Source organism: Dendropsophus ebraccatus, chromosome 7, assembly GCF_027789765.1.
Source record: "Dendropsophus ebraccatus isolate aDenEbr1 chromosome 7, aDenEbr1.pat, whole genome shotgun sequence".
Lineage (NCBI taxonomy): Eukaryota > Metazoa > Chordata > Amphibia > Anura > Hylidae > Dendropsophus > Dendropsophus ebraccatus.
The window spans coordinates 39,965,760-39,992,691 of NC_091460.1; the positions used below are offsets into that span (position 1 = coordinate 39,965,760).

At 42.0% G+C, this 26,932-nt stretch overlaps 1 protein-coding gene across 1 annotated transcript in view; it reads right to left on the reverse strand.

The window, feature by feature from the left end:
* The window catches only part of SORCS2 (sortilin related VPS10 domain containing receptor 2), a 647,363-nt gene that overhangs the window by 49,321 nt on the left and 571,110 nt on the right, over positions 1-26,932 (reverse strand). Inside the window, 4 exon segments of the mRNA XM_069977381.1 lie at positions 5,412-5,488; positions 6,782-6,884; positions 8,090-8,113; positions 8,115-8,237. Coding sequence (XP_069833482.1) covers positions 5,412-5,488; positions 6,782-6,884; positions 8,090-8,113; positions 8,115-8,237 — 327 coding nt within the window.

The window sequence follows — 26,932 nt, forward strand, 5'->3', positions numbered from 1 at the left end:
ACCGCTGCAAGTTAAAGATGTATTACAAGAAAATCAACTTTTCCCCTTTGCACAGGATAGGGGAAAAGTAGCAGATATTGGGGGAAGGGGGGTCCAACCTCTGTACCCTCCGCAGTTCTCCATATCAGGCCCCTGGCTTCTGTATTATGAATAGGGCCACAAGTTGGTACGTGACCGGTGGGTCTATTCATTCCTTTGGAGCGACGAAAAAAGCCGGGTACAGAGCTCTTCCGGCGTCCTTGGCTCTTTCCGGCGCTCCGGGTTGCGGGTCATGTGCCCGATATAAAGGACTGCGGAGGGTACAGAGGTCGGACCCCCTGTTGCTATAAGTAAAACATAATACCAGATTGCTTCTTTAAAAATATACAAGCTCCACCATGGAGCAAAGTGCTGACAGCACATAAGGGGGAGGTAGAAACATTAGAAAGGGGCTTGGGTTACTGGCAAGGCAGTCATAGACGGATTCTGATGATTCCCCTACTCTCTGATGGTCCGCCCTCTGCTACTGTGTACCCCAGCTATTGTAACATAACAGAATGGTGCCCAATCCTAGGGGAAGATAGATGCATCCTGTGTAGTCATAGAGTCCTGGGGCCACATACTCTTCTTGTACAGAACTTTCCACTATGTCCACTACTTAGTAACTTAAAGGGATATTTCCCATCTGGGGTAGCCCTATCCACAGTATCCACAGGATAGCACATAACTAGGTGACACCTTCTGAGCAGGATTATCTACTTCGGCACTGGCTTTAACAGTGCATGAGCTGAAAAGAAAGGGAGAGCACGGAGGAAGACCTGAGAGGCGCGGCTGGCCTCGGGCACAGGCACTCTAGGCCCCCCCTCTTTGACACCACACCCCTGGATTAAAAGCTATTTTTTTTTTTTTTTTTTAACAAAATAATGGCATCAGTAACAGACCCCAGGAGAGGACCTAGACTGAAAACTGCTATCCAATAGTACCAGCAATTTGGAAGGGGTGGCGGGTGGGTATAAATCCACTTTAACAACTCTAACATTAAAAAAGATGTACAGTACTAGTATTAACTACGTCCACTGTCATATGACCAGATGAATTGTAGACGAGTTCATCCGGCTCTCTGAGAATATACAGCGATAATACATCTGCTTTTTAGTTCCGCTCATATATATATAGGGCTGAATGATAACAACAACCAGCCTGACTTAGAAAAAAGGGACAGATATATATTAGCTGAAGTAATACTGCAGGGCTAGGATATACAGCAGAGCTCGGGCATACACAGCGCTCTCATATATATCCTCCAGCAAGGTCATTAAATAACTGGGACGACAACATGAAAGTGCCTCCGAGGTCACGGCGCTGAATTGTGCAGAGATGATGAACTATGGAGACTAATATTTGCCTTGGACAGGGCACAGTCTCTATAATTCACCAAATGGACAAAGACCGGACTGTGTTATTTCAAGAGCAATAGTGCTGGCCTTATATAACCATACAATACAATGTCATATCATGCAATGCGGTATTGGCCATAGCACTGATTGTGGCGATCATGGTTTTGTATGCAGCCCCCCTGCAGGCCCAGTCTTTGCTTTGAGAGATACCCCTGTGAAGTCCGTTCTTCCCTGACATGTATGTGATGGGTTCTTGTTAATATCCGGCTGTGAGTCCAATTCCAGGAATGCCAGACATCCCATACTCTGCGCATAGTTAATCCCCAGCGACGCTCCCGGGACCGCATCGCCTTAGCAGCCCAGACTTTTTATATCGCTTACTATTGTTCCCAGAATAAAATACCATTAGACGCAGCAAAACAAATATAAGGGTAAAGATTAATATTAGCAGCTGGAAGCAAAGTGACGGATAAAAATATTTCTCCTTCTTCGTGGGATCCGTCTTTAGTCCTGAAAACTTCATTTCACACAACAGCGGGGCACGGCGTGGAGCTAATTCATTACCTACATTACGATGAGTGAAAGGCGACCTACGCCAGTTAATGTTACCGTATGGGAAGTGAGACTGCGCTTCGAGGAAAATAAACAATTTTTCAAAAATGGTCACATGATCAGGACGGGAGCTAAACAGGAATGATGCCATTCGCCGACAGCAAGCAGATAGATCTTGAAATGGTTAAAGACTCGAAAACTGAATATATTAGGACTTTTGGTAGACAATGATTCTCCTACATTTACATGAACTACAAAACCCCTTGAAGCTATTCATTTGGAATAGAATTATCCTGAATGGAGTGTTTTCCTATGACTGTGTAATAACAGAATGCGAGGTGTCATCACACGCCTCGTAATTACCGTATTCCTATAATTGCTTCATTCCTGTTATTATAAGGCAGCGTGGAGACAAATAGGATTAATCTGTATATTGTGGATTATCGCTATTTATTTGCTCTATGCGGTGTAGTACAATGTGTGTGTGTGTGTGTGTGGGGGGGGGGGGGGGGTGAGTTTTCTTATATGGTTTACCTGTAGGTTCTGGCTCTGCAGTGTCCTGATACCTGTATCCCAGCTACTATTGTTGTTGTGTGGCTGAAGAACCTATTTCTAAATGTCCAATTGCTTACAAAGCAACTACAAAGGGAGCTGTGACCAATCTCCATTCATCCTTCCTAAAATGCAGTTTATACCTATTTGCAAGTTACCAGTGCATCTGGATTTTCTCTATTACAAACAACATCACATACACAACTCTCAACACTTCACTGAGTACACCCCAGGGTCGGAGGACTTCCTATATTGTGCAAACCCCCATTTACAAAAGTTGCACAGGACCAGTGGGGATCTGCAGCCAGCTAGTGACTTTACTGTAAACATTGCCTAATACCCTCAGCTGCCCCAAGCTACCACAGGAACATCATTTTATGTTAGGTATCTTTTCCTGAAGTTGAAATATGAGGCCTGGGAATCTTTTCAAAGTTCTAGCAAGACATATCATCTAGCCCTCTGCCACATTAGCAGATGCCTAAAACTGCTGGGCACAGGTGCCAATTACCCGTGACTTAATTTTTTGTGGACAGAGAGTGTGGTGTATCAACCCCAGTTTCTGATCACAGAGGAGTCACATATTGAGGACTGTGAACTGGTCAAGGCCTAGAGCCTGCCTCATAGCATGACCAGAGCGGTGTGTATGCTTGGAAATAGTCAGCTGGAACCCTGATCGTAGAAATATTTTTAAAATAAAGAATTTTGCCTAAACATAAATAAATCAACATAAATCTGTGTTGCTTAAATCTTCGGTCTGAGTGGCGTAACCCACAATCCTACCCATGATCCTAAAGTTAAGAAGGGATGCAATAAAAGATGTGTTTTTTAGTTTTGGTGTTTGGACATCAGAGTCAGGTCTCTATGGTATTTTGGAGTCTGGAGATGTAGAAATACCCTTTATATTCAGTGTCCATAACCAAATCACTGCTACCAAGTAATGGCTATGTTCACACAAAGTATATTTTCTATTAATCACAGCCGTTGTTCAAATTGCAACACCTGCCGTGATTAATAGAAAATGTACATTGCATTGAAGTCAATGGAAATCCAGCCGGAGTGTATACACATAGGGGGAGATTTATCAAACATGGTGTAAAGTGAAACTGGCTGAGTTGCCCCTAGCAACCAAATTCCACCTTTCATTTTCCAAAGAGTCTATGAGTAATGAAAAGTGGAATCTGATTGGTTGCCAGGGGCAACTGAGCCAGTTTCACTTTACACCATGTTTGATAAATCTCCCCCTTAGTATACACTCCAGCCGGGATTTCACGTGGTCGCAGGAAAAACTGACATTGAATAGCGGCCACACAACACTGACACTTCACACAATGGAAAGTGCAGCTACGGTAGCACTTTAAATTGCCTGCTATGGGCACACCCAGGCGCGCCCACATCCCAATATAACAGAAATTAAGTTCATTCAGCCGGTACAGCAGTACCAGCCAGGATGAACTTCACTGACAATGGACGTTCTTTGACCCGGCCGGGTCACAGAACGGCCCGTGTCTCACGTTGTGTGTGAACCTGGCCTAAAGATGATAATGATATTATTTGGACAATGTAGTAATAATAGTCAATATGAAATAAGGATTATATGTATAAAATAACTGTGGACAATAAATGGAAAGACTGCAGTAACCTTCTTCCCTGAGATTTAGCATTTCTATAGCAATGGTTGCTAGGTAAGAGTTAATACAGGGACTTCTAAGACATCTCAGAGTAGTAAGGTGTAACCTCATCTCACATTTCTTTTGGTTGACATTTATTAATAATAAAGGTATTTACTTGATTTAGCGTCAGTGTATCATCAAGTCTTATACTCCATTCACATCCATAGCGGCATTCTGATGATTAAAAGCCAAGTTATCCTTAAAGTTCTTCGTTGCAAGACTATTCATTATACCTAGTCTATAATCAGTAAAGACGATCACAAAAAAACTTTTGCAGGTTTTGTAGCTCAGTTTCATTGAAGTGAATGGAGCTTAATTGTAAACCCCACCTGAACTGGAGACAAGAGTGGTGCTGTCTTTGGAAGGTAGTGGCCATGTTTTTGTAGTGGTTATTATTATTTAGAACTTTATGGTTGCTGGTTAGTTGAATAAGATGATCAGAGTAAGAAATAATATGTGAGAAGTCTTAGAGAGAGCCGGTTGGGAGTTAGGTGCCAAGGCCTACCCAGGGTCACTTGGGATCATGTTTGGTTCATGCAAGGAATTTCTACAAATATCCTATGAACCAGATTTGCCCTGGCCTGAAGGACATCTTCTTCTGTGGCCTACAAGAAGAACACGTTTACCAGTCTAAGGCTATGTTGTCACTTTAGGAACATATAGGGCAAAGGCGGCTGTCTTGTTATATAGATGGCCACAATTATGATCATGATAGCCGCCTTTGCCCAATATGTTCCCATAGTGGGAACATAGCCTAAGAGGGTAACAGTTGTCCAGGACCTCTTAGCACTACATTACCTTGGTGGACCTCTGGTTTGCACCATCTCTACTGCCAGAAGCCAGTCATTTCTTTCACTTCCGGGACTTTATCATCTCAATAACTACTCTGAAAAGGAATACCTTTTTACCATCTGCTGTTTTGTTCAATGGAATTATGCTCAATATAAGAACTGTACCAGCATGTATATGGATGACTCATTGGTGAACAAAGTAAACTTTATTTCTTCCTGCACCCTGTGCCCCAGCTGCACCTATACCTATGTGACAAGCAAGGGCACCGCAAGGCACTGTACTTAACAGGTGACATGGATCAAACATGGGTGTAGGCCCCCTCTTCCCACTGCCGTGTGTGCCTAGAAAGGTGTCCCAATGCCAGAGACGCCACTTCAGCTACCAATATGCATTGAGACCAAGGAGCTTCCGTGAATACAGTCAACAACCTTATACACTGAACTGATTGACAAAAACAGGACTATCTTACTTGTCTCCATGTCTTCCCACAGTCTGATGTTATGTACATTTCTTCCTTGTATTCCACCAATTGTGAGCCCAGGTTACCTAAATTTCAATAAAAAGAGAATTACTAGAATGACAAAGCTGACGTAATCATTTTATGACTTTTATGACTTCTCAGATCATATGGCATAAAAACATCGGATACTCGGAGAGTTAGGGACCTATTCCACGGGACGATTATCGTTCGCATAATCATTAACGATAAACGATTTCAAACGACCGCTATTGCGAACGGCCTGAAATCGTTCACCCATTTACATGGAACGATAATCATTACTTATGATCGTTCTTGCGGTCGTCTTGTCCTCGCTATTGCGTTCGTTGCTACTGCGAACGACCGAACGACATCTTATTCAATGTGAACGATTTGCGAACGAGCAACGATAAAAATAGGTCCAGGTCTTATTAAGCGATCAATGATTTCTCGTTCGTCGTTAATCGTTAACTGTTATTCAACCGAACGATTATCATTTAGATCTGAACGATGTAACAATAATTCGAACGATAATCGTCCAGTGGAATAGGGCCCTTACTAGATACTTTAGATCTGCAGTCTGATAACCCCATATAAGAGGCTGTATTGATAGTAACCAGACTGTCAGGCATCAGGCGGTTAGCTAAAAACTAAGTTAACAGTTTTTGGTAGTGGAAATAGGGTCATGACCAGGCTGGTAAACCATTGGCCTAGCTGGTGATTATACTGGTAGGAATATCTAAATAGGCCTATATCTATTCATGAAGCCTGAGATCGGTGACCTTGGCCCTTGTGATTAAGGTCATCTGAAGACCCTTCTGCCACATTTCATGGCACCAGCATTGTAAATGATGCATAGTAAGTGGGATTCTTTTGCAGATTTTGTCTTGGTCTATGTAAGTCTAAGTTGAAACGTATTATTTTGGCCAATACTCTGGTCCGTATCTTTAGCCATAAGCAGGATTGGGTCAAAAACACAGAAAGGTGCAAATCTTTTCATTGCCTTTCTTTGTGTTTGTTCCACTCAGGGTTATGGCTAAAAATACTTTACAAAATACTATATGTGAACTCGGCCTTAGGCTTCTGTTTGAGATTGTTGAATGTTTCAAAATTCAACTAATACATTGGGAGATGCCCAAACTCTATTGGGTCTGACATTTAAACCATTGAAATAAACACCTATATAAAAAAAGCTATTGGCCAAAAAGTTCTAAAACATCCTCAAAAGTTCCAATGTGACTCCGAGAAGAAAAGGATGGTATTCAAGTGTGATCCCATTGATGATTGCTACATTAAAAAAACTCTTTTCGGCAACACTTTCAACACAATAAATCAGATAAAAAGTAATATAAAAGACCTACCAGCTCCCATAATCAGGCCTGGGGCTGTGTCCTTGGTATGGACGGTGCCTGATACGTAAGGATTATCTGCCCAGCGGAGATGAAGGTGAAGGTGGCATTCAGGCTTTCAGGATAGAAGAGAGATCAAAACACAGATAATTATTCCATTAGATGTAGTTCATTGCAGTAGTTCGACTTCTCAGAGAATATAAAGTACAACTTCTGTATTCTAACATAAAATGAATATAAATAGGAAATTCTACTGACCTTCACCCAACCATAACACTAATTCCTGTCCTTTTGGATGTGTCCCTTGTCACAACAAAGTGCAGAACAACCTCTCACCCTCCATTACATTTTCAAGGAACAGAGTAAAGGGGTTGCCTAACAAGCCTCAGGCTTGGATAAAAATTAAAAATAAAAGTTATACTCACCTGCCCTGATCCACTGCTGTACCCATCCCACTGGGGCCTAATCTAAACATTCAACAAATGCTAAGCCTGCTAAGCCAATTGTTGGATGAGGCGGGTCATTGGCCAAGTGGGCATTTCCTGAATGTTGAAACAAAAGAAGGAGGCTCTGCTCTGTAAGAAATGGGCACCTTAAGCATGGATGCAGTATGGGATTGGGGAAGGTGAGTATAAAGTTTTTCTTTCTTTTTTTTAATGCTAGTCTGAATTGATACTCAAAAATGTTGCCAAACAACCCAAAGTTTCACCCTAATTAAGTTTTTGATCAGATTTTTTTTTACTCAGTGTAATCAATGGATCCATGTTGTTTCCTTCAAGATCAGAACTTGGCACCACCAAAGGAAGAACTGGGGATTGAGAAGAACTCAGGATTTATCAAATCAGTAGTGGTTGAGGCCCAGTTATGATGCTTTTTGGGGTCCTGACATTTATAACTGAGACTCCTATCGCCAAGAAGACAAATCATGTTTTTCTTTTCCAAGCCTGTTCTTCAAATATGTTCATCCAAAAAGAAAAAAAAAAGCAAAGAAGGACACATCTGCATGTACACCTCATTCCTTTTTTGATTGTCTACACAAGACCCATCTGTTGTTGTGGCATCAACAAGATGCTCAAGTAATTTTCAAGTAAGTGAAGTAATAGTTCAAATTAGTAGTTGATTTTTTTTCTATCTAACTACATTATTTTTTGTTGTTTTTCATTGGTAAAACATAAGTTCTTAACATTAAGACATCTGTTATGTCTAGACATTATGTATATATAGAAAAGTCTGCTCCTGTTGGCATCTGGTGCTATGAAAGAATGTTAAAATTAGCCAAATGGGTTACATAATTCTATATAGGAAAATAATGACGCTTACCGGTTTGCAGTTGGTTTGCTTGCCCTGCCATGTCCACACTTGGTGGCGTCAAATAATCCCAATCACGGCCTTTATTATAAGTTATCAGTGTTGTCACTTTACCATCTATTTTCTGATTGGCCAAGAAAACACCTTTAACTCCTCTGACCTGTAAAACATAAATAATGGTAATTTTAACACAATGTACAGTAGCACTACCTGGTGACATTACAGTTAGTTTTTGTATCAGCCCTACTTGTAGTGGTGTCGTCTTGCTTTCCTGTGGCTCTCTGCTTCCCTGATTGAAAACGGTAACAACCAGTTGTGAAAACTCACTGGGGGAGATTTATCAAAGGGTGTAAAATTTAGACTGGTGCAAACTACCCACAGCAACCAATCACAGGTCAGCTTTAGGCAGAGCTGTGATTGGTTGCTGTGACCAGTTTGCACCAATCTAAATTTGACACCCTTTGATAAATCTCCCCCACTGTGTATAGCCCCTACATTTACCTCTATACCACAAATGATTGTGTCCACCCACAAGCCCACATGTAAAGAGGTGAGACAAACACATAAAGGGGTACTCTCGAGGTGGGGAGGGGGGTGAATTTAAGGGCTTAAGGGCTGGGTGAATTTCAATTTTTGCACTTTAGTTTTTTCCTCCTCTTATTTAAAAGGGCATACTGCTTTTATTTATTTATTACAGACCCATATGAGCTCTTATTTTTTGTGACACCAATTACACTTAAATTACACTTACAGACTTAAATGTTTCATAAAATAGGCTGAAACTCCTCCCAAAAATTATTTGAACAGTGAAATAAAAAAGGCAATTTTTCAAATTTCAGGAGTTGATGTTTTGCCATGCAGTAAACCAGACATGTTATCTATCTACCTCAAGTCAGTAGGATTACAACAATAAGCAATTTATATAACTTAATATTTACTTAATAATTAATATTATTTATATTTAACTTCTTTTAAAAATGTTAAACTTAAATGTAAATAAACAGGTTTAAAATTACTCTAATATGACTCTTAGAACGTTTTTATCTTTCAGTTTGTGGGGCTGTGTGTAGGCTCATTTTTTTCATCTGCAATCTGTAGTTTTTATTCGTACCACGCTTGTGTATATACAACTTTTTGATATCTTTTTATTAAATTTTTTTCTGGGGTGTGATGTGACAAAAAAAAAGCAATTTTGCACTTTTTCTGTGTTTGTGTGTAATTTTGTGCTTTTACTGTTTACCTTGTGAAATCAGGAATGGGATAATTTAATAGTTTGGACGATTCCTATACCCCAAATATGTTTTTTTTTTTTTTTTAATAAAAAAAAAATGGAAAATGGGGTGATTTAAACTTTTATTATGGGATGGAAATATTTACATATTTTTTAAAAAATTAAACACATTTTTGTAGTCCCCCTAGGGGACATCTATGAGCAAAACCATGATGAAGGAAAACTCATGGTAGACACATCTAACCTGCTGATATGTCCCTATAGTGCACAGGGAGCTAAGGATTAAGCTAGTTTCCTTACCTTGATCCTTGGTGCCGTTTTTGATAAGTTTGTAGTTTAATCCATATGCTAATGAGGCGGTTTGGTGCACTGGGGGTGTGACTACCAACCTCAGTGCACGAATCCTCCTCTTCTAATGAATATTGGGGCATCTCTTTGCAACAACGTCACTCTAGTGTTCATCACTGTAGAACACTGGATAAATATTCATTAGAAGGGGCGGGCCTGATGGGATGGATCAGTGCACTGAGAGTTGTAGTCCCACCCCCAGTGCACCAAAACACCTCATTAGCACATGGATTAAAGTACAAACTTATTGAAAATGGCACAGAGGATCAAGGAAAGGAAACTACCTTTGTCCTCAGATCACTATGCGCTAAAGAGACATATAAGCAGGTTAGATAAATCCCTTTAAGAACTTGGTTTCCCTTTAAGGGCACTGAGTAAACACTGACAGGGAAGGAAGAAAAAGTAAGTGAACCCTGGTGTGAATGACTAATTGGAAAAACGTGTCTCCATTCAGAAATGAGCACAATTCCTATAGAATCATGGGCTTTATTATTATTTTTTTTTAAAGAAAAGCATTGATGTCATCCCATCTGTGCAGACCCCCTGGACTGGGGATGATTACGGATTCACAGCAGATCGTTCTTTCCTCCTTATATGTAAATAATCCTCAGACTGATCTTTCTATTAGCATACTGGTCGTAATGCACTTATAAATGTTTTACAGTGTCTGCTACAGGGAAGGTTTTCTAAATGTGAAAAAAAATAACATTATTTTCGTATTTATATCCAAGTTCTTCTCATCAGGCACTAGAAATAAAATTATAGTTTATATTCCTAAAATCTGTGGGAGCTTAAAGCTCTGGGAGACAAAAGATTTAAGACAATATTTCTTCTTCCAAGCAGTAAAATATCTATTCGCTCCGGCACCAGAGTGTGGAAATGGAAAATATGTTCACCTGAAAACCGCATGAAAAGTACATTATAGGCGGATGGGAATTTATGTGTTGGGGTTCTCTTGCTTATAAATTATCATATGTTTAATTGGTATAAGAATAGTATATGTGCTCCTTGGAGTAAAATAGACAATTCAAGTTATTTTGTTCATGATTTACTGAATTCTCAATTTTTTTTTCCCCAGGGTAAACTTTTATTGTAGCATTAGAGTGTGGTTTTATGTCTGCAGTTTTGGATTTGGGTTTCTCAGGTCCATAGAAGGAAATGAATCTGAGGGCCAATTTCTATATAGAACATATAAAGATGTGTCCACTATTACCTTCCTGCAAATATTTTAAAGGGGTTATCGGGGGAGCAGAAAATGGCCTACTTGTTCTTTTCACCTACACTTCACTTCTTTACTTTGGCCAACTTGGAAGTATTCTTTCCAAGTGGAATGGGGGGCAGTGCACATTGTGAACAATAGCTGCCCATGTTGCTGCAACATTGTTAAAGAGGTATTGCACCAATCTCCTCCTTCAAACCCTATCGTGATAGCCCTGCCGTTCTCCGTGGCTCCATTCGTTCATTCTGAACTTCTGGAGATCTGGCACAGATCCGATGCCAGCCGGGAAACAATTTTTTTCCTGGCATGCCTTGCGCCTCTATCATAAAGAAGGGTGTACCTGCCCTGTCTCTCTTATTTCTTGCCCACCAGCTGTGACGCTACTACTGGAGGTTGGAGGAACTTCCTTCGTCCCAGAAGAGGACTTTAGACCATTTCAGGGAGGGGATTGGTTTGGAACACCTCAGACTGCTTAGTTAGTGTGTATTACAAACTGACATAGCTAGAGGTTGACTTTTTATTGGTGCAAAAAAGGTTTTCAGCAGAATACCCCTTTAACATTGGACAGCTATTGAACATTGGGTGGCTTTTCCTGCACACTATGCTCACAGCATGCACCCCCCCCCCCCCCTCTTCATTGTGAAGCTACATAGAGCAGAAGAAATAGAACCATTCCTGCTTGAAGGATAACCCCTTAAAAAAAAAATCATGGTTGTTTTCTCTTAGAAACACTGTCACTCTTGTCTCCAGTTTTGGTGTGATTTTGCAATTAAGCTCCATTTACTTCAATGGAACTGAGTTGCAAAACCACAAACTGGGGTCAAGAGTAATGCCTGTTTTGGAGAGCTGACATGCTTTTTAAGCTTAGATAATCTCTTTAAGGACTCCAACTTCTCATGATACAAGTTTAATATGTTATTGGGACACACTAGCAAAGCCAATCATTACACAAGCACTGGGTGGCCACGAGCAGACACAAACAATAATTTTTAGTTCATTGTCTTAACCCAACTCTACACACCCTGGCCAGTGCAAAGTGGCACCACCAAAGGCATTCTGCATTTGTGCACATGCCCTAGTTGCCCTCCTTAGCTATACCCCTTCTTTAGGTGCTTAGGCCACAATAATAATAATAATAATAATAGTAATAAAAATAATAATAATTATTATTAATAATATTATTGAGTATACTGAACTACTCAAAGCAATGGACAAAATAATTCCAACCTTTCCATTCCCAAGAAATTAATTCTTCCCAATTGTCCCGATAATCAAGTTTTTGCTTCCGGGATGCAAAATAAGACTAAGCTATTGAGAAAACATAAACATGCTAGCGGGTTTTGGGTTTTAAAGAGCATAAAGGCAGCAGATTGGTGCACCATCTGCCATGCTGAGACATAAGACCACAGTATGAATCACACATTGAGACTACTGTGAGTCTGGAAACTCCAGGTCTCACCACTGCTAACACTTTTTGGGTAAAATAAGCCATGCACAACATATAACATGAGTTGCCGTGATCAATCTAGCAACCCAATCGCCCATCAAAGGGAAACAATGGGGTCCAGGATGGAAGATCCAGAAGGGAGCCAAACGTCCCTGCCCATTGTGTATATAGGCATAAGGTATTCCTATAGGTAAATGCTTACGTGGTCTCCAACCTTCCTTATTCCGCTTTATTATGGCCAACATGTTGTGGCTGCTGCCTATATGATTGAGACAGATTGCCTACACTGTAGCTCCCAACACGCTGGTAGCAGGCGGTGATATTTTATGATATATAATATTTTACATTACATTAGAAGTACTGAATTGAATAAATTAGCGGACAACACATAAGATTCTGCCTGTGATGTATCTAAGGCTTTCCAGATGGGGACACAGCATGTTACACTATCATTTGACAATTACATCCAGGACCGCACAAAACATTGGCAGGTGGTCGCATTGCTCTGGCACCATCATTTAATTTGATCAATACCTGCTACTGGTGCTACATCTGGGGGAGGGGGTGTTGGAAACGTTCAATATCACACAGAGCACTCAATATTGTAATGAAAGTATTGATGTTGTCTTCGCCATACTGGTCATGCCATACTCATCTAGGCTATACATAGAAAGCCTTGCCGAAAAAAAAAGAAATACACATGGGGACACCGGTACTGGTGTTGCTTGGTGGCATGAACTTTTACAGTCATGTTACAGATTCATGTAACACTTATCTATTCCACCTCTTCCCATCCCTTTTAGGAGTAAAAGAAGTTATGACCAGTTGGGTCAAATCTCCAAGAATGCCACCTATAGTGATACTTTGGTAGGTAGGCTGTTTATTGTGTAACCAGTAGAGATGAACAAATCTAAGAGTAACTTAATTTTTAATCTAATAAATCATCAATTTGTGTAGTCCTAAAGTGAAATGTATTATCAGGTACATTTGCTTTAAGATCTTTACATGAATAGAACAGTGCCAGTGGGAGTAAACCCTCATCCCTCTATGATGCGGCTCCATTAGAATCAATAGAGCGGTGTCAGAGGGGCGGGGTTTTCCTCCCACTGGGGGCGTGCCAGCCCGCCTCCAGTGCTTCACCTACGGCCAGTGCCCAGAAACAGAATGGCGCAGGAAGCAGGTCGGGGTTCAAAAAAAGGAATTCAGCCCCGGCTTCCCCGCACCGGCGCCTTTCTATCCATGTGAAAATCTTAAAGGGAATGTACCTGATGGCACATTCACTTTAAGGCTCTAATCACACACTAATCACAGTTGCTGTTGTTTTTTTTTTTTTTAAACTTCCACTGCAGTTTTTGTACCAAAATCAGAAGAGTATCCAACAGAAAAGAGAAGCGTAAGTCCTCCCTATATATTTTCCATCCCATTTGAACCCACTTCTGGTTTTGGCACAAAAACGGCAATGGTGGTTTTCCACAAACTGCCGTATGTTAAACCAGTTCTGCTTTTCAAGTGTTTTGATTCCCCTAAGAAGCCTGGTATAACACAGTCCCTAGAAGACCTGAGTGTCATACCAGAGTTTTTTGAGAAACCAGAACACTTGGAAAGCAGTTTGACTTTTTCAAAATTAAACAAATCCATGGCCGATTCATTTAGATTTTTAGATTTGAATTTTTAACGGTTGGAATGTCGAAGGATTTGGCCACCACAGGCCCCCAGAGATTGTGCCTTCCTTGCCTGCACCACCGTAGCCAATGCTCGCTGGTATATTTTTTAAATCTTGGGTATTCCTGCAAATGGTCTATCAACATTTTTGTTTCTGCCGTTGAAAGTATGGACTTCTTATTTGATAGATTCACATATCTGTTTATTTGCAAGAATTTCACTGGAACAAGCTAGGATATGTCTTGAAGAGCTGGACAGGATCATTAAACATTGTATCATCTCCACCTGGCAGAAGACAATGTCAAGACAGGAAATAAACAAGGCGATCATATATTTTCTTCTCTTTGAACTATTTGGGTACATATGTTCATAGGAAATTAAAGCTGGAACTCATTAAGTGTTGATGGCCCACATTGTGTACTTCCAGCATGTACATCCCCTGCTCTGGGTTATCCCCGTGCAAGGCATGAGATCACAACAGGACAGGCCTGGCATCCATCCACATACTAAAATCTGTGTGTTTTTTTCCAACAATTTGTGGCTTTGGAATAAAAAACGAGAAGAGCAGGATTCTGATTATTTTGAGAATTAATGACCGCCTCACATGGAAGTCTGGCACAGATCGGGAACTTCACTACTTGCACTGAGGAAAAACAATCAAATATGATTTAAGGCTTCTTACATTGAAAGATCTTTGGCTACTCTTTTTTTTCGGGATGTTGCTGCAACTGGAAAATGAATTCTTTGAGGAAGACACAGAGACACATTTACGGTTTTCTTCTCGCCAGGCTTTTGAGTAAGTGGAAAAATGGCTTAAGAAAATTTTTAAAAGATTCCATCAAAGTCATGGTTTATAGATTATCTGTATGGGATGCAGTAATGTTTATACCATACCCCATGACCCTTCTAAAAGATGACAGTGCAAACCGAAATTATATGGTCACTGTCTCCCACAAACCCCTCTCCTCCTGTTAGAGCCAGTCTGGAGATCTCCTTAGAAACAATATAGAGCTCAGCATGAACCATGCTGAAAAGTACTTCTGTCTTTTTGTCCGACAGTAATGGAAACTCTTATACTACGTGTAGTGTTTCTTCTCTTGTACTTGTAGAAAAGTCTGTATTCTGTCTACATCATAGGAGGACCATTGTGGGACTGGGGTTCCTTGGGCCTACAAGAGGAGATGACTGAGGGTTCAACATTCATCTACATAGAACATGTCCACTTTTTATTACATTGTAATTTTTATAGCTATTATACACACAGCAAATACCATCAATATCATCTAATATGATAATAAATAGACCCTATTGGAAGGGAATTGGGTCCAAAGTCACTTCCAGATGGGGTTGTCTTCTACAGGGCATTTGGGGACATTTATTGTGTAGGCCCACTCTAGGATATACTGGTACCCTGGTAAGCCAGTCTTTCCTTTAGATGAGTCATGTGATATCAGGGTGACCCACTGGAAAATATATATGTTTCTTTACTCTCAATACGTTCACCATCCTATATGATGAAACTGTATGGACAGTGCAGTTAATGATAAAGACGTGCTGTGTACTGGTTCTGATTAGAGCCCTAAGGCTCCCTGGAAAAGCATGGATACAGCCATAAGCCATAGACTGTATCCATGTTTTTCAGGACTCCCTAGGGCTGCATCCAACTTCTTCAGCCACCGGTAATCAAATGCTGCACGCTCAGGTCCAGACAAATCCGCTTGTGCTCGAGGTTTACTCATCTCTACTGGGTTCTACACATACGCTGTTCTCATGTTAAAGAGTTTGTATGAAATATTAAAATAAAACCTTGGACACAGAGACACATTAAGGGTGCCTTCACACGTACCGTATCGCTGCGTTTTTGGTGCGATTTTTACATGCGAGTCTTGATTTTCACATGATTTTCATGTGGAAATCAAAACTCGCATGTAAAAATTGCACCAAAAACGCAGCGATAAAAACGCAGCGATGAATATGCAGCGTTAAAAACGCAGCAATACGGTACGTGTGAAGCTACCCTAAGGGTACAAACACACACACCATATACGCAGCAGATATGCAGCAGATCACACACACCGTATACGCAGCGTATTTACTGCTGCGATACGCAGCAAATACGCAACACATACGCAGCAAACACGCAGCAAATACGCAGCAGAATAGATCTAAATAACTGAACACAGCATCAAATCTTCACCATCAAATCTGCTGCGTATTTGTTGCATATTTGTTGCGTATCTGCTGCGTATTATATGGTGTGTGGGTTTGTACCCTTAGGGTATAAACACACACACCGTATACGCATCGTATTTACCACTGCAATACGCAGCAAATACGCAGCAGATTAGATCTAAATAACTGAACACAGCATCAAATCTGCACCATCAAATCTGCTGCGTATCTGCTGCGTATACAGTGTGTGTTTTTACCCTAAAAGTCTTGATTAGTCGGGGTCTGCGTGTTCAGATTCTTACTGATCACTAAAAAAAGCTGGGAAAAGGGTGCACTAAGTGTATTGGCCAAAGGTCTGTAGCATGTGGCCAAGATGGTTCAGTAGATTTTGAGACTTGAGAGAGAGAATAGTTGAACCATGAGTTTCTATCCTTGCTCATTCTAGTGATCGGTCCGGGTCTGAACAAAGTTTTTTTTTTTAAGTGACAGGCACACTTAAAAAAAAAAGTGCTCCAGTCTTCCCCTCCATTTCTGTTTACCTTCCTGCATGATGTGCTTATTAGCACTACTACTGCAGCAGCCTCAGTATTAGGGTATGTGCACACTGAGCAATTCTCAAGGAATTTTAGCTGAAAGAATTCTGCTTGAAATTCCTCGCCTATCGTGCTCTGGCAGAATAGGAGCTGAATTTGAGCAGAATTCAAGCAAAATTAGAGCAGAATGCAAGCGGAATTCGAGCAGAATTTCAAGCAGAATTTAAGCCCCATTGACTTCTATAGGATTCCTCTAGCAGAATCTGACATGTCACTTCTTTCGGCGGATAGTGGAATACGCCGGCCCATAGAATGGTGTTCATGGAGCCGGCGGAAAGGCGCGCGGCCGTGCGCGCAGACACACAACGGAATTCCGTGGACATTATCCGCAAGAATTCCTCAGTATGAACCCACCCTCAGACTGAAAAAAAATACACCACTTCCTGCAGAACATACAGCAGCTGATAAGTACTGTAAGGCTTTAGAGTTTTAAAATATCTGTATAACTTTCTCACACTTTTAAGTGTGTTCGAAGATGTTATTCCTGCAAGCAAGTACGCAAAGTTAGTGGGGAGGATCACAGTAACGGCGCTGGATGCAGCAAGAATAAAACAGGTGTGCATACTATATATTTTATTCGTTCAGCTGTAATAAGATTGTTAAATATTTCGGATAACCCCTATAAATATATACCCCATATCATGCCTCTGCGTCAAAAAGCACAGTCTAGTATGCTCTCCAATACATCAAAATAAGGTATGCTGGTGCTTACCCCATAAACGGGTGCCAAAAGGAGTAGTCGGAGTGGGATCTGCCTGCTTACTGAACTAGGTGCAGCTGTTCTCGGAGCAGAGGCAGGTGACACGTAAAATCAACATATCATAGCTGTCATTATTTTACATGTGGATTTCAATTATATTTATGGGCTGAGGTGTGAGCGTGGGGCAGCTGGGTTTTTATAGATGTTCTAGGTCTAATTACTCAGAGCAGCATGGAATGTAATTCCTATTATGCCAGGCTGCTTTACACTATAGGAGAAAAAATGCTTGTTTTCCACTAGGTAATTTTTTTTATATTTTACTTTTTTACTTTCTTTGCTATTATTCTTAAAAGTGTTCTTTATGGTTTTTATTATGGCGTCTGTCAAACTTTTATTTATTTTACTGCAATACTATTAGGCTCTTCATATTGCTTGGTAACATAATCTCAAACAATCTGAGGCCATTAAATATCATTTTCTATTGGGATAGGATACTTTATAGGAGTCTGTTTGAAGATTTGAACCCTCCAAGATGCGGTCAGGGCTAGCTAGGTGACATGTAAGCCAGATATAACATACCCATGTTGATGGTCTTACTAGTTGTATACGTAAGGAAAGGAAATTGTAGGGAAATTCTACTCATTTCCTTCTCTCTACTCTTCAATGACAGCTGGGGGAACACTATAGCCAGAGTCTATGCCCCTTTATAACTAATGACAGACTTTCCTAAAATGACCCATCACCATGAAAATCTAATGTTATAGAGCAGGAAGAGCTGAGCAGATTGATATATACAGTTGTGGGAAAAGATTCGGAATAAATTTTAATTTATTGATTAAAATTTCTAAGAATAAGAGTCCAGTGGGCGGTCCTATCATTGAGAACACTGGACTCCTAAGAGTAGAAAAAGCAGAGATATCAATCAATAAATCACAAGCTATACTAAATCTTTTCTCACTAAGATATATAGCGATCTGATCAACTCCTTGAACCCTATAACATGATGCAGATAGATAGCAGTTTTATGGTATGAGGTTCCCATTAAATAAGGTCAACTACAACTTACAGAAATTAAACAGTGAATGTGATTGCACTCACCTGTTAGTTCTTAAAATATCAAATGGGTGGCTATAAGGAGGCATGTGGTGCTGTGAATTAATCAGATTTCCTCCTGTACTGATGCTCTCCCCCTCTCATAGCACACTAAGTGATACATGCTGCAGCTGCATCCCCTCCTCACCCACCACCCTGTCTCCTTTATCTCATATTTTTCCCAAGAACTTGATCACTACATAGGCCAATAATCGAATGATTGGCGGTGTCTTATAAGTATTGATAGTTCCGGTTAAATGGCAGTCTCCATTATGTGCGGGCAGACAGAACTCTAGGTTGGAAACAATGGCTGTTCAATACAGATCCAACATTCTTCCAACGTGATGCATCGCGATGCTTGAGAGTCTCTCTCAGCACTTCTCCTGTTTGTTACAAGCTGTAAGCCAAATATACAATTTCATACATTTATATGGCCCAGCATGAAAACAATGGACCATGAAATGATTTGGCTTTACTGTAAGGGTACAAACACACACACCGTATACGCAGAGTATTTACTGCTGCGATACGCAGCAGATTAGATCTAAATAACTGAACACAGCATCAAATCTGCTGCAGATCTGCTGCGTATCTGCTGCATATACGGTGTGTGTGTTTGTATCCTAAGTCATATTTATATAACCTGCTCCAGTAGATGCTTGATGGAGACAGTAAATAGAAGTCTTGATGGTTTTCTGAGTCAGAGCCAGAGCCAGAGTGAAGATAGAACCATACCGGTTACCCCGGGTTTCACCTTTATACGCAGTATTTTGGCAACCATTATGGCTCATAGACATGGGTATGTTACAGCTTCATGGAAGGGCAGTGTAGGTGGTGTAGTGAGGGCCGCTGGGTCCTTGTAGTCTCACAACCAGTAGAAAGATGTGGTCACAGTGGCTAGAGCTGATCTTGGTCCTTAGCATCATGTGGAGGTCACAGCAAAAAGAAAAGGAGAGGGGCTGCATGACAGTGATGGAATGTAGTCCCCTTGGACACCACATACAGTGCCAGGCCAACAGTACTTGGTAGTGGCCAAGGTGTTATGGTCACTGGTAGCAGGGCCGCTTTAACCAGAGCGCACATGGTGCACGTGCATCGGGCCCACTGGTTAAAGGGGCCCACCCTGAGCAGGGCCGGTCTTTGTTCTGTCCGACCATTGCGGTCGCACAGGGCTCCGGCCACCAGCCTGCCAGAAGGGCGCCATCGGGGTGGGTAAGGTTACCCATCCATGGCGCCCCCTGCAGGGCCCCCCCTGCGGTGCTCTGTACTGTAGCTATGAGCGCTCAAACGAGCGCTCATAAGTATGGGCAGCAGCAGCATCACTGACAGGTCGGGAGCCATTGGCTCCCTCCCTGTCAGTCATTCTTGTGGCCGCAGGCAGTGCTTTGCCTGCGGTCACAAGAGGCCGCTTTTCCGCAGTGGTATCAGCGCTGAGTGACGTCACCGCGAGAGGGGAGAGCGGCCTCTTGTGACCGCAGGTAAAGCACTGCCTGCAGCCACAAGAGTGAGGTGAGGTGAAGGGAAGAGGAATGCGCGGACCCAGGTGAGTATAAAGTGTTTGTTTTTTTTGTTACTTGCTATATGGGAGGGGGAAGCACAAAGGGGGGCTATATAACGGGGGGCAGCACACAGGGGGGGCCTATATACTACTGGGGGGGATGGGGTGCACAGGGGGGTATATATAATTGGGGGGCCACACAGGAGGTATATTTAAACTGGGGGAGCGCACAGTGACGGGGGATTATATAAAAGGGGGTGCACAGGGGGGTAAATATAACTGGGGGCACACAGGGTATATATATCTGGGGGCACACAGGGGGTATATATATAACTGGGGGAACACAGGGGGTATATATATATCTGGGGGCACACAGGGGGTATATGTATATCTGGGGGCACAAAGGGGGTATATATATATCTGGGGGCACGCAGGGGGTGTATATATATAACTGGGGGCACACAGGGGGTGTATATATATAACTGGGGGGTGCACAGAGGGACTATATAAAGGGGGTATATATAACTTGGGGAGCACACAGGGGGTATATATAACTTGGATGGCACACAGGGGGTGTATATATATATATATATATATATATATATATAAAACTGGGGGCACACAGGGGATATATATGTAACTGGGGGTTGCACAGGGGGATTATATACAAGGGGGTATATATAACTTGGGGAGCACACAGGGGGTATATATATATATAACTGGGGGCACACAGGGGGTATATATATATAACTGGGGGCACACAGGGGGTGTATATATATATTTATATATATATATATATATATATATATATATATATATAACTGGGGGCACACAGGGGGTATATATATATAACGGGGCACACGGGATATATATATAACTGGGGGGGCACACAGGGGGTATATATATAACTGGGGCCACACAGGGGATATATATAAGGGGGTGCACAGGGGGATTATAAAAAAGGGGGGTGCACAGGGGGGTATATATAAGTCAGGGAGCACACAGGGGGCTATATAGGGGCGCACAGGGGATATTAATACTACTGTGGGGTGCACAGGGGGACTATATACTATTTGGGGGAGCACAGGGGATATATACTACTGTGGGGTGCACAGGGGGACTATATACTACTTGGGGGAGCACAGGGGATATATATACTACTGTGTGGTGCACAGTGGGACTATATACTACTTGGGGGAGCACGGGGGGTTTATATACTAATGGGGGATGCGCAGTGGCAGGTATATATAACTGGGGGAGCACAGAGGGGGCTATATACTAATGGGAGCAGCACCTAGTGGTCTATAGTACTAGGGGCAGCACATAAGGGGTCTATATACTACTGGGGGCAGCACCTAGTGGTCTATATACTACTGGGGGCAGTGCACAAGGGGTCTATATACTACTGGGGGATGCACAGAGGGGGCTATATACTAATGGGGGCAGCACCTAGTGGTCTATAGTACTAGGGGCAGCACACAAGGGGTCTATATACTACTGAAGGCAGTACCTAATGGTCTATATACTACTGGGGGCAGTGCACAAGGGGTTTATATACTACTGGGGGCAGTACAATGGGGTCTATATACTACTGGGGGTAGCACACAGCTCTATATACTACTGGGGGCAGCACACAGCTCTATATACTACTGGGGGCAGCACACAGCTTTCTATACTACTGGGGGCAGCACACAGCTTTCTATACTACTGGGGGCAGCACACGGGTCTATACTAACATTGGGCTGCACAGAGGGGCCTATACTATATAGGGACCTTACTACTATATTGGGGCACAGAACATACCTAATTATTAAGTGGGAGCACAGAGGGGTGTAACTACTAAATAGGGGCACAGAGGGAGGTAACTACTATATAGGGGTACGTAGGGGGGTAACTACTATATAGAGGTTCAGAGGGGTGTAACTATTATATAGGGGCACAGAGGGGTGTAACTACTATATAGGAGCACAGAGGGGTGTAACTACTATATAGGAGCACAGAGGGGTGTAACTACTATATAGGGGCACAGAGGGGTGTAACTACTATATAGGAGCACAGAGGGGTGTAACTACTATATAGGGGCACAGAGGGGTGTAACTACTATATAGGGGCACAGAGGGGGTGACTACTGTATAGGGGTACAGGGGACCTTACTACTGTATGTGTTGGAGCCTAAAATGTTTTGCAGATTCTGAAGAGAAGATTCACAGCCGGGGGAAGACTTAAAGGTGGCCCAGGCTGGAAGGAGTGAAAGAAAAGGTGAAAGACTCTGATCAGAGAAGACGCCCCCTGTGAGTAAATGGATGTAACTGTTATAGGGTCTGTAGTGATAGTGGTCATGGTGTGGCGGTATTGTGTAATGGTATCATTGGTGATATCTTTATAAGGTTATAAGGTAACTACTGTATGTATTGGGGCTCCTAATACAGTGTGGGGGCATTTTCAGGGCATTATACTGTGTGTGGAGCTCCGATTCTGATAACGCTGGGTTGGGGGGGGGGCACTCTTGTGGGCTGTGCACTGGGCCCACCAATGTATTAAAACGGCCCTAACTGGGAGATAGAAGAACCTATCAAAACAGTTTCCAGTTCCAACAGACTGCACGGAGGAACAATCAGGTGGAGGGCCACTCGAAGAGCCTATGGCTGTATCCATGTTTTCTTGGCGGCATCCAACTTCACCAGCCTCCGGGAGTCAAATGCCGAGCGAGTGTTTGGTTTTGGAAAACAATGCCAAACCCAAACAATTCAGCAAGTCTGCTCAATGCTCATCCTGATGTAAATTCTATATTCTCTTTGTCTTGAAGACCACACAAGATGTATCCCTCAGGTTGAGGTTGAAACTCAAGGTATTTCTCAAGTTTTTTGCAAGAACCTAGCTTTGTGCTTTGTCCATACTCCATGCTAACAGGTTATCAGAGTTTTTATAACTGTTAGCAGGAAACCATCTCCTTTAGGGGCCTAATCCACGGACGGATTATCGCTCTGTGGAATAAATACAACAATCACCCGATGACAACAACCGACTGCGCATCGCTACGTGTAATAGCGGTGCACGGCGGGTGACTGACGATTTAGATTACCTATCAAGGCTGCAGGGCTCCTCTTGCGGTCTTCTTCTCCCCGGGTCCTGCAGGCTCTACCTTCAGAGCGGCCTGTCTGCGCTGACAGACCGCTCAGCCAATCACTGTGCGGGATTGCTGCGGCCAGTGATTGGCTAAGTGGCCTGTCAGCTGAGACATGCCACTCTGAAGCTGGAGCGCATGGGACCCGGGGAGAAGAAGACCGCAAGAGGAGCCCTGCAGCCTGGATAGGTAATGTATAAAGTTTAAGCAAGGGCTGCAAAGACATTGGTAACGATGTCCATGCAGCCCTTGTTAAACGATAATCAGGCTGTGGAATAGGCCCAGTAAACAAACGCCTATCTACAGTTATTATCGGGCCTCCATCGGCCCGTGTAATAACACCCTTAAGGTGGTATTACACGGGCCGATGGGGGCCAGATAATACCTAGAAACGAGCAGCGATCTGCTAGATCGTCGCTCCTTTACTGGACCTATTACACGGCCCGATAATCGTTAAACAAGGGCTGCAGGGACATCGTTACCGATGTCCTTGCAGCCCTTGTTTAAACTACATACATTACCTATCCACGTTCCTTTCTTCTTCTCCATGGGTCCCGCGCGCTCTAGCCTCAGAGTGGCCAGTCAGCTGACAGGCCGCTCAGCCAATCACAGGCTGGAACCACCGCGGCCTGTGATTGGCCGGGCGGCCGGTCAGCTGACAGGCCACTCTGAAGCTAGAGCGCGCAGGACGTAGGGAGAAGAAGACCGCAGCAGCAGCCCTGGAGCATGGATCGGTAATGTATATCGTCAGTCGCTGGCCCCGGACATCTATTACACATAGAAAATAGGTCCAAACCTATATCAACGATCAGCTGATGATCGTTGTCACCTGCTGATCGTTGTATTTATTACATGGAGCGATAATCGGCCGAATCGGGCCGATTCGGCCGATTATCGTTCCGTGTAATAGTACCCTTAGACTGAATGTGATGAACACTGACTGACTACTTAATGTGGGCTACTTTCTGTGAAGCAACTATAGCACGTGTGTGTAAAAAGCTTTAGATACCTCTGAACCATCGACATGCAATAACAGCATGAACACACCCGGTATCAAACACAATCAATTTAAGCTTGACTTTCTCCAGCCAAACACAATAGTGACATTTATCAACGGCTTTGCTCTTCTTTTTAAGTGAATAATTAGATGTTTTGCCTATTTGTGGTTCTATTTATAAACCAGTATTCGCCGAGAAAATATTTTTTAAATGCAACTTTTTTTTTTTTAGTTTGTCTGTTCTGAGTATTCACCCCAGCATTCAATTCATAATTCGTGACTATTTAAAAAGTTGCACAGGCTGGGGCAGGCCTACGTCTGGTCAGTACCAGGTGAATTTGTTTGTGCAATTTTTTTTTTAATATTCTGAGAATATTCTATGAACAAATTTATCAATAGTTTGTTAAAAAAAAGCAGATGAATCACAAGTTTTAGACTCAATAGTAAATGTCCCCCAATAACTTAGTGTGCTGGTACAGTATGCCACACAAGGAAAGCGCTAAACTTAACAAGTCTCACCAGTCTAAATAATCTCTTGTCAACATCTATGTAGTGAGGCACCCGACTCTATGGCAATCATAATTCCACCCATTGATGTTTAGGTAGTCACAAACCTATAATAAGGCAATACCACTACCGTGCAACAGGAGAAACCATGGAGCAGAATATGCTATGATCAACAGCTAAATAGGGTGCAATGTCTCTTTAAAACTTCCACAAGGCAGAATTATCGCCCAGTGCATACAAAAATGGAAAGCAAAGCTGCTGCCAGATTTATGCTCACTACTTATAAGTGAACAGACTTCCTGTTAAAACTATGCAATAATTCTATGTAAGTCACACATTACAGCTGGCAGCAATCTAACCTGTTACCAGAAAGACTAGGATGGGCTTGGTGCTATTAATACAATCATTTTCGTCAGCCTTCACTTGTGAGTGTATTTTAGGAGTTTCTCAGAGAACCACGTGTTGGGAAACACAGCCTTAAAAGGGTACTCAAAAATCTTTTTCTTTCATCTCAACTGGTTTCAAAAAGTTATATAGGTTTGTAATTTACTTGTATTTAAAAATCTCAAATCTTCCCATACTTAACAGCTGCTGTATGTCCTGTAGGAAGTGGTGTACTCTCTCCAGTCTGACACGGTGCTCTCTGCTGCCACCTCTGTCCGAGACAGGAACTGTCCAGAGCAGTAGCAAATCCCCATAGAAAACCTCTTTTGTTCTGGACAGTTCCTGTCTCGGACAGAGGTGGCAGCAGAGAGCACTGTGTCAGACTGAAAATAGAACACCACTTTCTGCAGGACATCCAGCGGCTGATAAGTTTGGGAAGACTTAAGATTTTTAAATAGAAGCAAATCACAAACCCCTTTAAAGGGGTTATCCAGGATTAGAAAAAGTAGATCTACCTTTTGTAGAAACAGCACCACTTCTTGTCCTTGTGCTGTTTCTGGAAGAAAGCAGCCATGTTTTTGTAAGGCTGGATAACACACTGTGTTATTTCTAATGGACATTCTTGACTCATTTTGGGGGTCTTTGAGTGTTGTGCAGCACCTCCTCAGGCCGAGCCCTAGCATAACATACTATATAGAAATTTACTCCCGTATACTAGCCAATTTTATAGGAAGCAAATGATCCCATAATAACTATAATACCTAGAGGAAGTCCACAAGGGATTTCAGTCTTTCAGGCTACAAGGCAACAATTTTAACCATATTGCGACCTTGCTCCAGTAATTGGGGTAGAGGGTCATTGCACGGTCTGTATATGCCTATTTATACAGCTATTTATATCAGCGGTGCCAGTCGTTTTCACTGAGCCCTAGCAGATCTATTAGTGGAGCAGCATGATGATATCATTGATGTAATGTTTGCTTTGGTTGAGCTTCTCCCTTCCCTTTATAACTATGACAGTCGGGGATTTTCTTTTTTTGTCTTTATTTTTCCAGCAGTAACTGTAATATTCCAGCCTCATGCATTATCCCCAGTGTTCTCAGTAACACTCCCTCATAGGACAGGCTGAAATTACCAGTCAATTATCATCATCATCATATTAAGCAATTAGCCTTGATGTATACTATGAACATCTGTGCTCTAAATATTGCAAAATTGCGGCCAGCAACAATGCGGCCAAAAAACTCTTTACAAGGAAGAGAAACAGCATAACACAACAAAGGGAATACTGCTGCGAATGAGAATTTCACTCTGTAGAAAAGTGTAATCTCTAAATGGAGAAAAGAAGCTAGAAAAGTGAAGAAGATTAAAAGCAACATTAACAGACCTGAGTCTAAATAGGTAGTAGTGCATTATTATAGGGGACAGCAGAGGCCACAAGGTAAGTAATATTATCTGACTCACTTTTTCATCTATCTACCTATTTATCTATCATTTAAGTATGTATACTACAACTGTATATATATATATATATATATATATATATATATATATATATATATATACCATGTAGACCACTGCTTTTAGAGCAGAGTGGTGTCCGGTAACCTAGACAATGAGCTGTCAACAATGGGAGGGAATAAGCAGCATATCAGGAGAAGGAGGCAATTTTGCTAAATGAATGTATTTGAAAAAAACTGAGCTTAACAAGTGCTACTTAGAATTAAAAAAAAAAAAAAAAAGTCCTACAAGATTAACTTTGTTAGTTGAGACAGTAATACGCCTTTAACCACCTTAATGCAAATTCACGTACATGTGTGTCTGGGGTTTCAGCACCCTATGTACATGTATGTGATTCAGTTGAACTTATACCACATAAAAT